Below are 12,879 nucleotides of genomic sequence, written 5' to 3'. Positions count from 1 at the left end.
CGCTGGGATGGTCTCTCTTTTGAAGTATTTTTTACTATTATGTAAATAGTGTCTGCGCGTCTGAAATGAACTCAGCTTTGCAAAATGTTTGCAATGCAGATCATTCTTCGGGCTATGTCAAACAAGTATCAGCGTGAATGATGTTTCATAAAAAAATAGCCATCGAATTTTATTCACACCAGTGATTATGCAAGCTGTGCAGTTTATACTCGGACAAAACGTTTGTGAACAAAGACACGAAGGCTTAAGACATGCTTTTAAATCGTGGTTTATCGTTAGATACATGACTTATATCCTTGAAGGGTTTAAATCTGATATGAAACATGCGAATGTAATGTTTAAGGTTTTTCTCAATGTTTGTCCATATTTAACGATTTAAGTTCAAAATAGAATTCACAAATAAGTTGCATAATGACCACATCAAAAGTAAAGATATAAATAACAAAATCGATAGACTTGGACTTGCAAAAAAGGAAGACGGTTCATATAATTAACGCTCAGGTAATGGAACGTAACAAACACTTTGAAAACAATGGATGCAAAAGATCATACTAAATGAAGAAGTCCGGAGTTAAGAGTAATCAGCTATCGGAATGAGGACAACGCGCACTCTCTTGGATAAAGCGTTTGGTTTAAGACGAATTTACGATTGCAATAAACAGTTTAATACTTATGCGTTTAAATATGTGATAAAGTTTTGTTTTGAGCTATTGGAATATTGTTTTAAGAACTCACCTATGGATACTGGAAAGTATTCTGAAGGCTTAATAATTTGACGGTAAAGATTTATCAACTATATTTCTTTACCGTCGAAATGTACACGCATTTAAATAATCTGGATAACATTAAATTAATTTCAGAAAGATTGACTAAAATAGTGTCAGAGGTAAGATCTTTTTATGTGCAATAAACCAATTGTAAACTTTCATTTAATGTTTATATGTTACGAATAACTTAATAGATAGTGTGCTCCTGTCAAATGATTATAAATTATAAAAAAGCGTTGTACTGTTCATGTCAAAAAGAAACATGCATGTTCATTATGAATTTCAGAATGTTCTTTACAAGATTTGTAATAAAACTTAAAACCATGGAATGTAATATGTAAAAAGAATATATGGTATTCCATAACGGCAATGTTATTTAACGCTCGAATAACGTAATAAATACTGTACTCCTGTCAAATGATTATTTCTTTAAAAAACATGCTTTTTACTTTTCATCTCAAAAAGTGACGTGCATTTGCGTTATTAATTTTAAGATGTTCTTTACAAGATTGTTAGTAAGAAATGAAACCATAGAATTCAAGATGTAAAAAATATGAAGTATTCCATATCAGCAATGTTTTCTAATGTTTCTATATAACTGGCAATATCTCACAAAATTTCTGTAAAGCCTTGTGCCATTAAATAGCAATTTTGTTACTAGCTTTTCCCCTGAAATTTAAGTTGCATTATGAGTATTGTTTTGCATGCAAGCGTTTCTCAAGCCATTCTTAAAACATGCTTTATTTTAAAACCCTTCCATTTGAACAATCTATAGCCCGTTTCCAAAAATCAGGTGAAAAAAACAACGTGTCTTCTATTCTTGATGTGTATATTTCTATTTCAATCCTATTAGGGCACGTGATGTCGTCTGATAATCCGTTGTTTTAAAGAGAATATGTCCGACTTAACAAAAAATAAATGCCACCACTTGAGTTACTTGTTTATCTATCCTCCATGGGACCTTTACAACATCAACTGATTCCAAGTAAGCAGAAAGCCATTTGTTTTATATTTCAAAATTACGTTATTCAGAAATGTTTGCTATAGACGTTCTGAATACTAAAAGTGAACTGCGTTTTAGCAACCATCAACGCAAAATGCTTCAAAACAGACAGAAGACAGAGTTGAGGATTCGAGACCGGGCTTTTGAACCTTTTATAATAAGATAAAGAACATTCAGCAATGTATTAATTTTAATGCATTTCTTTTTTATTGCCATTGCCATGTGTTCTGTCTTTAATACGTCCTTGTATTTGTATGCAAACTGACATTTTGAGTTTTGAGTTAAAAACAAACATAATCATTCAAAGTGAGAGTTTATTCTTTTTGCTAGATAAAAGAACAACCCTGTTCGAAAATGGTTTGATCAATAAGCAGAATATCAGCAGTCCAGATACCAAACGTTGTTTGTATGAATAATGTAATAAAAAGGTGACATGGTTTTTATCTAATGAAAACATGAAACATGAAATATATATTGTGGTGCTCACTCGGTGAAATATATTAAGATCTTACACCGCAAAAAACAATTATTTACTATTTGATATGAATTCACTACGTTTGTGAGAAATATATTTAGCTATTAAAAGCCGATGGGCGCTGCCATTTTGAATATTCTGAACGACCTATTACACAAAAAGAACATTACAGTATATATTATGTACTGTCTAAATCTGTCTGTGTGCCACAATGTTGTACTGTACCGTTTCATTTACTGAGTGAATGAAGGATTAAGAGAATGATTTAAAGAACCTGACGTTCATTGCGCAGCATTTCAGATATGTTCCGTCATCAATATCAAGTTATTAAAACTCATGTAAACATTCAAAATAGCAATGGTGGAGGTTGACACAGTGCTTGTACTTTCACCATATTACATGGGATATGGTTGTGTTGATATGCGAGCAAGTCCAGATTTTACTTTGTATACTGCACTACCCTGGATTTGAAATGTTCCAAGGAGGTTGTCGCGGCAAGTTGGTCCAGTAGCTGGTTCCACGGAGAAATGGTTGACAACAAGACGGAGTGTGACGTAGGTTATTAAAAAATATCATTTAATGACACACTTAAAAAAAGAATAATTATGCATTTGTTTGATTTATGACGGTCCTCCCAACAATTGATGTACATGAAAGACTCGCATATGATCCAATTAACTATTTTCACTATTCTCTTTGGAAGAATCGGCCAGTTGCATACTTAATATAAAATCATATCTCGTTAAATCTCGTTCATTCATTCATTCGTTCGATCGATCGTTCGTTCGTTCGTTCATTCGCTCGCTCGCTCACGCTCACTCACTCACTCACTCACTCACTCACTCACTCACTCACTCACTCACTCACTCACTCACTCACTCACTCACTCACTCACTCACTCACTCACTCACTCACTCACTCTCTCTCTCACTCACTCACTCACTCACTCACTCACTCACTCACTCACTCACTCACTCACTCACTCACTCACTCACTCACTCACTCACTCACTCACTCAAATGGGATAGTAATACATTACAATGACCGGAGGGATGACCGCCGCGATCTTGGTTACGGCCGATCGCCGACAATTGCGTGCTCGTTGACGTTGTAACCCCCCTACATCGCCGAGCCCTGTTTCTGTCATAAATTGGTTTATATTTCTTATTACAATTCTGATAATAAAAGGGGCAAAACATATAAGAGGATGTATTAAGATGAATGTATGTTTATGCAGAGATGATCGATGCAGGTGATTAGCAAATACTTCGTATGTAGGTGATTGACACGTCAGGGCCGGTATTGATTAAAACATCTCAAGTCATTTATTTGCTTTAGTCATTTTTCTAAGTTAAGTATTCCACTTGTCTAATGATTTAATAACTTAATAATATCTTAAATACGTTATCTTCATTAATTCAATGTATGAACATACTTTTGTGTTAAAGTCACTGGAATATTTCTTTAAATTTGACTACAAATATCTTAGGAAATCGACAAAAAGCTAAGAAATGACTTAAGATGTTTCATGAATACAGGCCTATGAAGGTAGTACAGACCATTGACCAAAACACATCCTTTTATATTGCTTACTGTAAGAATACAAAATGCACATGCTTATAAAAGCACGCACATATGCGTGGGGTTGGGTTAAACTCAACCATACACTTACGCATGTTCTTAAGCGTTTACCGACATCCTTGAACATGGATTCATACTTTTTAATATACGAAACCATTGAGAACATGAATTCATAAACAAGCAAACCAAACGCAGTTCTTTTATGCACCGAAAGTAACTCATTGTTGGTATTTGACAGGGGAGATAAGTTCTGATAAGAACATACCAGCAAATGTTCACAGTTTTCTCCCATTGTATTTTTGTATCATCGGTGTACACTAAATGTATTTAAATATAAATTGATAAAAAAGAGGCCTTTTCCATTTCATGTCTTAAGGTTAAGCAAACCTTAAAATAGTGTGAAGTAAGTGTCTAGAGCGATTTTAATTCTCTTTTAACGGTCGACAAAAATAAAACTTAAAATACTTCCATGAATACGTTCTGGACGAGACGAGAGATCCTACGGAATCAAATGGTCAGGGTATGACATCAATATCCTCGGTGAGATTGGGATTGTGTCTTTGACAGCAATGGTAGATGTAACACTGTCACAGCGCCATAGCATCGGCGTAAGTCGTTATTCAGTTTCTAGAATAACCTACTAATAATTCATCTGTGACTGTTCTGGTTTTGACGATGTGTGTTTTTGTCGATTTGCCCTTTTGTGCCGGTTTTTCTTGTTTTGACGTTATGTGTCTGGGTTTTTCCTGACGCTGTATTACAGTTGCTGTTTCAATGTTGTATACCTCATGTTGTTTTAATGTTGTGTGTCTCATGTTGTTTTGACATTGTGGGTCGGATGTTATTTTGACGTTGTGGGTCTAATGTTTTATTGACGTTATGGGAATGAAGTTGTGCAGATGTAATGTGTCTGTTTTTGTTTTGACGTTGTAAGTCTGTTTTTGTTTTCACGTAGTAAGTCTTAAATTGAACAGAGGTTGTGTGTCTGATGTTTTTTGGACGTTGTGGGTTTGACATTGTTTTCAGGCTGTGGGTCTGATGTTGTTTTGACGTTGTGGGTCTGATGATGGTTTAACGTTGTGTGTCATTCAAATAGGATGACTAGAACGTCTGTTTTTCGTTTTGACAAACTATTAAGTTAACTCTTGGTTTCAATCAGTTTGGTCATTGATTCAGTGGTATGTCTGCAAACGTTTGAATAAGCTTCGGATTTATCTAGGTCTACTCTGGGTTTCAATGAGTTGGGTAAATGAGTCATTGGTATGTGGCTAAACGTTTGAGTATACTTTTGGTTTACCTAGGTTTCAATGAGTGGGGTATGTGAGTCAGTGGTACGTTGTTTAACGTTTGAGTATTATTTTGGTTTAATCTGGGTTTACATTAAAATATGCGTCCACATATTTTTTAAAAATCAACTTAATCTAAAATCGATTATAATTACCTTTCAATTTTAAAAACATCTAATTTTAGTGTGAAAATAAATTTTGGTCAACATCATCATCATCGATATCATCATCGATATCATCATCATCATCATCATCATCATCATCATCATCATCATCATCATCATCATCATCATCATCATCATCATCATCATCATCAGTAGCAGCAGATGCAGCTGCTGCAGCAGTGGCAACAAAAACAGCAACAGCAGTAACTGCAGTCGTTTGACTGTATTTTGAAAATGCTCATTTGGTTTAACGCATATCTTCAACCCTATTTTTATTTCCTAATCGTCACTAGCAATAGCAACAACATCACCGTTGGCATCTTTATAATCATCGACACAAAAGAAGTCATCCTCCTTATATTATTTCATTATTGAACTTGTCAGCCAAATCGTCATCAGCAACTGCAAAACCACCACTGTCAGCATCATTATCAACATCATCATCATCTCATGATGAAATAACACGAACAAATATCTTTTTTTCATCAATCTAAAACAAAAGATAATAACAAAATTGAACACTTTAAGTCTTAATCCAATAAAAACATAATTCCTTTTAAGGCGAACTAAACAAAATTCATCAATACATAAAGTACGCCTACTCTTATTCATATATATTGCGATTATGAAAACGAGCATGTGCTTTCACATTAAAAGCGATATGATTCAGTCGACCAATCATATTATCGCAACCGTCATCTTTGTCATCGCCATTTTTGTCATATAACGCTCTAAACCTTACCCTACATAGAACTGCAACCTGAAACTAGTTTTCCAATCCATCTCAACAAAGAACTGCAGCTTGACACTAGATGTCCACTCCTTCTCAACATAAAACTGCAGCATGACTCTAGTTATCAGCTCAATCTCTACATAGAACTATAACTTCTGACTGAAAGTAATTGTCCACGCCTCAACATATCGGGCACTTGTCCATTCAATTTCTAGATAGAACTGAAGCCTGACACTATTCATTAACTTCAACTTTACATGTAACTAGAGCCGGACACTAGTTGTTCACTCTATCTCTACATAGAACTTCAGCCTGACGCTAGTTGTCTACTCCATCTCTATTTAAAACTATGTCTGACACTAGTTGTACACTTCATTTTTACACAGAACTTCAGCCTGACACTAATTGTCTACTCCATCTCCATTTAGTACTAAGTCTGACACTAGTTTTCTACTCCATCTCCATGTAGTACTATGTCGGATACTAGTTGCATACTCCATCTCTATTTAGTACTATGTCTGACACTAGTTATCTACTCCATCTGCATGAAGTACTATGTCTGACACTAGTTGTCTACTCCATCTCCATGTAGTACTATGTCTGACTCAAGTTCTCTACTCCATCTCTGTTTAGTACTTTGTCTGACACTAGTTGTCTACTCAATCTCTATTTAGTATTATGTCTGACACTAGTTGTCTACTCTATCTCTATTCAGTACTATGTCTGACGCTGGTTGTCTACTCCATTTCTATTTAGTACTATGTCTGACACTGGTTGTCTACTCCATCTCTATTTAGTACTATGTCTGACACTAGTTGTCTACTCCATCTCTATTAAGTACTATGTCTGACACTGGTTGTCCACTCCATCTGTATTTAGTACTATATCTGACACTGGTTGTCCACTCCATCTCTATTTAATACTATGTCTGACACTGGTTGTCCACTCCATCTCTATTCAGTACTATGTCTGACACTAGTTGTCTACTCCATTTCAATTTAGTACTATGTCTGACACTAGTTGTCTACTCCATCTCTATTTAGTACTATGTCTAGTACTATGTCTGACACTATTTGTTTACTCCATCTCTTTTTAGTACTATGTCTGACACTATTTGTCTACTCCATCTCTGTTTAGTACTGTGTCTGATACTGGTTGTCAACTCAATCTCCATGTAGTTCTTTGTCGGATACTAGTTGTCTACTCCATCTCTATTTAGTACTATGTATGACACTATTTGTCAACTCCATCTCTATTTAGTACTATGTCTAACACTAGTTGTCCATTCCATCTCTATTTAGTACTATGTCTGACACTAGTTGTCTACTCCATCTCTATTTAGTACTATGTCTGACACTGGTTGTCCACGCCATCTCTATTGACACTAGTTGTCTACTCCATTTCAATTTAGTACTATGTCTGACACTAGTTGTCTACTCCATCTCTATTTAGTACTATGTCTAGTACTATGTCTGACACTATTTGTTTACTCCATCTCTTTTTAGTACTATGTCTGACACTATTTGTCTACTCCATCTCTGTTTAGTACTGTGTCTGATACTAGTTGTCAACTCAATCTCCATGTAGTTCTATGTCGGATACTAGTTGTCTACTCAATCTCTATTTAGTACAATGTATGACACTAGTTGTCCACTACATCTCTATTCAATACTATATCTGATACTAGTTGGCAACTCAATCTCCATGTAGTTCTATGTCGTATACTAGTTGTCTACTCCATCTCTATCTAGTACTATGTCTGACACTGGTTGTCTTCTCCATCTCTATTTAGTACTATGTCTGACACTAGTTGTCTTCTCCATCTCTATTTAGTACTATGTCTGACACTAGTTGTCTACTCAATCTCTATTTAGTACTATGTCTGACACTAGTTGTCCACTTCATCTCTATTTAGTACTATGTCTAGTACTATGTCTGACACTATTTGTTTACTCCATCTCTTTTTTAGTACTATGTCTGACACTATTTGTCTACTTCATTTCTATTAAGTACTATGTCTGATACTAGTCGTCCACTCCATCTCTGTTTTGCACTTTGTCTGACATTATTTGCTGCTCCATGTCTATTTAGTACTACGTCTGACACAAGTTGTCCACTCCATTTCTATTAAGTACTGTGTCTGATACTAGTTGTCAACTCAATCTCCATATATTTCTATGTCGGATAATAGTTGTCTATTCCATCTCTATTTAGTATTATGTATGACACTAGTTGTCCACTCCATTTCTATTTAGTACAATGTCGGACACTAGTTGTCTACTCCATCTCTATTTAGTACTATGTCTGACACTAGTTGTCTGCTCCATCTATATTTAATACTATGTCTGACACTAGTTGTCCACTCCTTCTCTATTTATAACTATTTCTTACACTTGTTGTCTACTCCATCTCCATTTAGTACTAAGTCTGACACTAGTTTTCTACTCCATCTCCATGTAGTATTATGTCGGATACTAGTTGCATACTCCATCTCTATTTAGTACTATGTCTGACTCTAGTTGTCTACTCCATCTGCATGAAGTACTATGTCTGACACTAGTTGTCTACTCCATCTCCATGTAGTACTATGTCTGACTCAAGTTCTCTACTCCATCTCTGTTTAGTACTATGTCTAGTACTATGTCTGACACTATTTGTTTACTCCATCTCTTTTTAGTACTATGTCTGACACTAGTTGTCTATTCTACCTCTATTTAGTACTATGTCTGACTCTGGTTGTCTACTCCATTTCTATTTAGTACTATGTCTGACACCTGTTGTCCACTCCATCTCTATTCAGTACTAAGTCTGGCACTAGTTGTCTACTCTATCTCTATTCAGTACTATGTCTGACGCTGGTTGTCTACTCCATTTCTATTTAGTACTATGTCTGACACTGGTTGTCTACTCAATCTCTATTTAGTACTATGTCTGACACTAGTTGTCTACTCCATCTCTATTAAGTACTATGTCTGACACTGGTTGTCCACTCCATCTGTATTTAGTACTATATCTGACACTGGTTGTCCACTCCATCTCTATTTAATACTATGTCTGACACTGGTTTTCTACTCCATCTCTATTCAGTACTATGTCTGACACTAGTTGTCTACTCCATTTCAATTTAGTACTATGTCTGACACTAGTTGTCTACTCCATCTCTATTTAGTACTATGTCTAGTACTATGTCTGACACTATTTGTTTACTCCATCTCTTTTTAGTACTATGTCTGACACTATTTGTCTACTCCATCTCTGTTTAGTACTGTGTCTGATACTGGTTGTCAACTCAATCTCCATGTAGTTCTTTGTCGGATACTAGTTGTCTACTCCATCTCTATTTAGTACTATGTATGACACTATTTGTCCACTCCATCTCTATTTAGTACTATGTCTAACACTAGTTGTCCATTCCATCTCTATTTAGTACTATGTCTGACACTAGTTGTCTACTCCATCTCTATTTAGTACTATGTCTGACACTGGTTGTCCACGCCATCTCTATTGACACTAGTTGTCTACTCCATTTCAATTTAGTACTATGTCTGACACTAGTTGTCTACTCCATCTCTATTTAGTACTATGTCTAGTACTATGTCTGACACTATTTGTTTACTCCATCTCTTTTTAGTACTATGTCTGACACTATTTGTCTACTCCATCTCTGTTTAGTACTGTGTCTGATACTAGTTGTCAACTCAATCTCCATGTAGTTCTATGTCGGATACTTGTTGTCTACTCAATCTCTATTTAGTACAATGTATGACACTAGTTGTCCACTACATCTCTATTCAATACTATATCTGATACTAGTTGGCAACTCAATCTCCATGTAGTTCTATGTCGGATACTAGTTGTCTACTCCATCTCTATCTAGTACTATGTCTGACACTGGTTGTCTTCTCCATCTCTATTTAGTACTATGTCTGACACTAGTTGTCTTCTCCATCTCTATTTAGTACTATGTCTGACACTAGTTGTCTACTCAATCTCTATTTAGTACTATGTCTGACACTAGTTGTCCACTTCATCTCTATTTAGTACTATGTCTAGTACTATGTCTGACACTATTTGTTTACTCCATCTCTTTTTTAGTACTATGTCTGACACTTTTTGTCTACTTCATTTCTATTAAGTACTATGTCTGATACTAGTCGTCCACTCCATCTCTGTTTTGCTCTTTGTCTGACATTATTTGCTGCTCCATGTCTATTTAGTACTACGTCTGACACTAGTTGTCCACTCCCTTTCTATTAAGTACTGTGTCTGATACTAGTTGTCAACTCAATCTCCATATATTTCTATGTCGGATAATAGTTGTCTATTCCATCTCTATTTAGTACTATGTATGACACTAGTTGTCCACTCCATTTCTATTCTATTTAGTACAATGTCGGACACTAGTTGTCTACTCCATCTCTATTTAGTACTATGTCTGACACTAGTTGTCTGCTCCATCTATATTTAGTACTATGTCTGACACTAGTTGTTCACTTCATCTCTATTTAGAACTATTTCTTACACTTGTTGTCTACTCCACCTCCATTTAGTACTAAGTCTGACACTAGTTTTCTACTCCATCTCCATGTAGTATTATGTCGGATACTAGTTGCATACTCCATCTCTATTTAGTACTATGTCTGACTCTAGTTGTCTACTCCATCTGCATGAAGTACTATGTCTGACACTAGTTGTCTACTCCATCTCCATGTAGTACTATGTCTGACTCAAGTTCTCTACTCCATCTCTGTTTAGTACTATGTCTAGTACTATGTCTGACACTATTTGTTTACTCCATCTCTTTTTAGTACTATGTCTGACACTAGTTGTCTATTCTACCTCTATTTAGTACTATGTCTGACTCTGGTTGTCTACTCCATTTCTATTTAGTACTATGTCTGACACTGGTTGTCCACTCCATCTCTATTCATTACTAAGTCTGGCACTAGTTGTCCACTCCATCTCTATTTGGTACTTTGACTGATACTAGTTGTAAACTCAATCTCCATGTAGTAATTTGTCTGACACTAGTTGTCTACTCCATCTCTATTGAGTACTATGTCTGAAACTAGTTGTCCACTCCATCTCTATTTAGTTCTATGTCTGACACTAGTAGTCAACTCCATCACTATGTAGTTATATGTCTGATACTAGTTGTCCACTCCATCTCTGTTTAGTACTATGTCTGACACAAGTTGTATACTCCATCTGTATTTAGTACTATGTCTGACACTATTTGTTTACTCCATCTCCATGAAGTACTATTTCGGATACTAGTTGTCTACTCCATATCTATTAAGTACTCTGTCTGATACTGGTTGTCTACTCCATTTCTATTTAGTATTATGTCTGAAACTGGTTGTCCACTACATCTCTATTTAGTACTATGTCGGACACTAGTTGTCCACTCCCTCTATATTTAGAACTATTTCTGACACTAGTTTTCTACTCCATCTCTATTTAGTACTATATCTGACACTGGTTGTCCACTCCATCTCTATTTAGTACTAGTTTGACACTAGTTGTGTACTCCATCTCCATGTAGTACTATGTCTGATACTAGTTTTCAACTCGATCTCTGTTTAGTTCTTTGTCTGATATAAGTTGACCACTCCATGTCTATTTAGTACTCTGTTTGACACCAGTTGTCTACTCCATCTCTAAGTAATACTATGTCTGACAGAGGTTGTCCACTCCATCTCTATGTAGTACTATGTCGGATACAAGTTGTCTTCTCCATCTCTATTAAGTACTATGTCTGATTCTAGTTGTCAACTCGATCTCTGTTTAGTTCTTTGTCTGATATAAGTTGACCACATCATGTCTAATTAGTACTATGTCTGACACTAGTTGTCCACTCCATTTCTATTTAGTTCTATGTCTGACATTTTTAGTCTACTCCATCTGTATTTAGTACTATGTCTGACACTATTTGTTTACTCCATCTCCATGTAGTGTTATGTCGGATACTAGTTGTCTACTCCATCTCTATTAAGTACTCTGTCTGACACTGGTTGTCTACCTCATTTCTATTTAGTACTATGTCTGAAACTGGTTGTCCACTCCATCTCTATTTAGTACTAAGTCTGGCACTAGTTGTCTGTTCCATATCTAATTAGTACTATGTCTGACACTAGTTGTCCACTCCCTCTATATTTAGACCTATTTCTGACACTAGTTTTCTACTCCATCTCTATTTAGTACTATATCTGACACTGGTTGTCCACTCCCTCTCTATTTAGTACTAGTTTGACACTAGTTGTGTACTCCATCTCTATGTAGTACTATGTCTGACACTAGTTGTCTACTCCATCTCTATTTAGTACTATCTCTGTAACTAGTTTTTTACTCCATCTCAATTTAGTACTATGTCTGGTACTGGTTGTTTACTCCATCTATATTAAGTTCTATGTCGGATACTAGTTGTCTACTCCATCTCTATTTTGTAATATGTCTGATTCTAGTTGTCAACTCGATCTCTGTTTAGTTTTTTGTCTGATGTAAGTTAACCACTCGATGTCTATTTAGTACTATGTCTGACACAAGTTGTCTACTCCATCTCTAAGTAGTACTATGTCTGACAGAGGTTGTCCACTCCATCTCTATGTAGTACTATGTCGGATACTAGTTGTCTGCTCCATCTCTATTAAGTACTATGTCTGACACTAGTTGTCTACTACATCTCTATTTAGTACTATGTTTGACACTGGTTGTCCACTCCATCTCTATTTAGTACTATGTCTGATACTAGTTGCCCTCTCCATCTCCATTTAGTACTTCGCCTGACACTTGTTGTCTACTCATTCTCTATGTAGTACTATGTCGGATACTAGTTGTCTACTCCATCTCTATTTAGTAATATGTCTGACT

At 35.7% G+C, this 12,879-nt stretch overlaps 1 protein-coding gene across 1 annotated transcript in view; it reads right to left on the bottom strand.

Moving 5' to 3' along the window:
* Positions 1 to 10,631, bottom strand: part of LOC128230775 (tenascin-X-like) — a 33,868-nt gene extending 23,237 nt beyond the window's left edge. The window contains exon 1 of the mRNA XM_052943217.1: positions 10,532 to 10,631. Coding sequence (XP_052799177.1) covers positions 10,532 to 10,631 — 100 coding nt within the window. The remainder of the gene's footprint in view (positions 1 to 10,531) is intronic.
* Positions 10,632 to 12,879: the final 2,248 nt, after the last annotated feature.

This window comes from Mya arenaria, chromosome 4, assembly GCF_026914265.1.
Source record: "Mya arenaria isolate MELC-2E11 chromosome 4, ASM2691426v1".
Taxonomy (NCBI): Eukaryota; Metazoa; Mollusca; class Bivalvia; order Myida; family Myidae; genus Mya; species Mya arenaria.
Note: the sequence above shows the minus strand (reverse complement) of the source record. Positions and strands in the feature narration are given on the sequence as shown.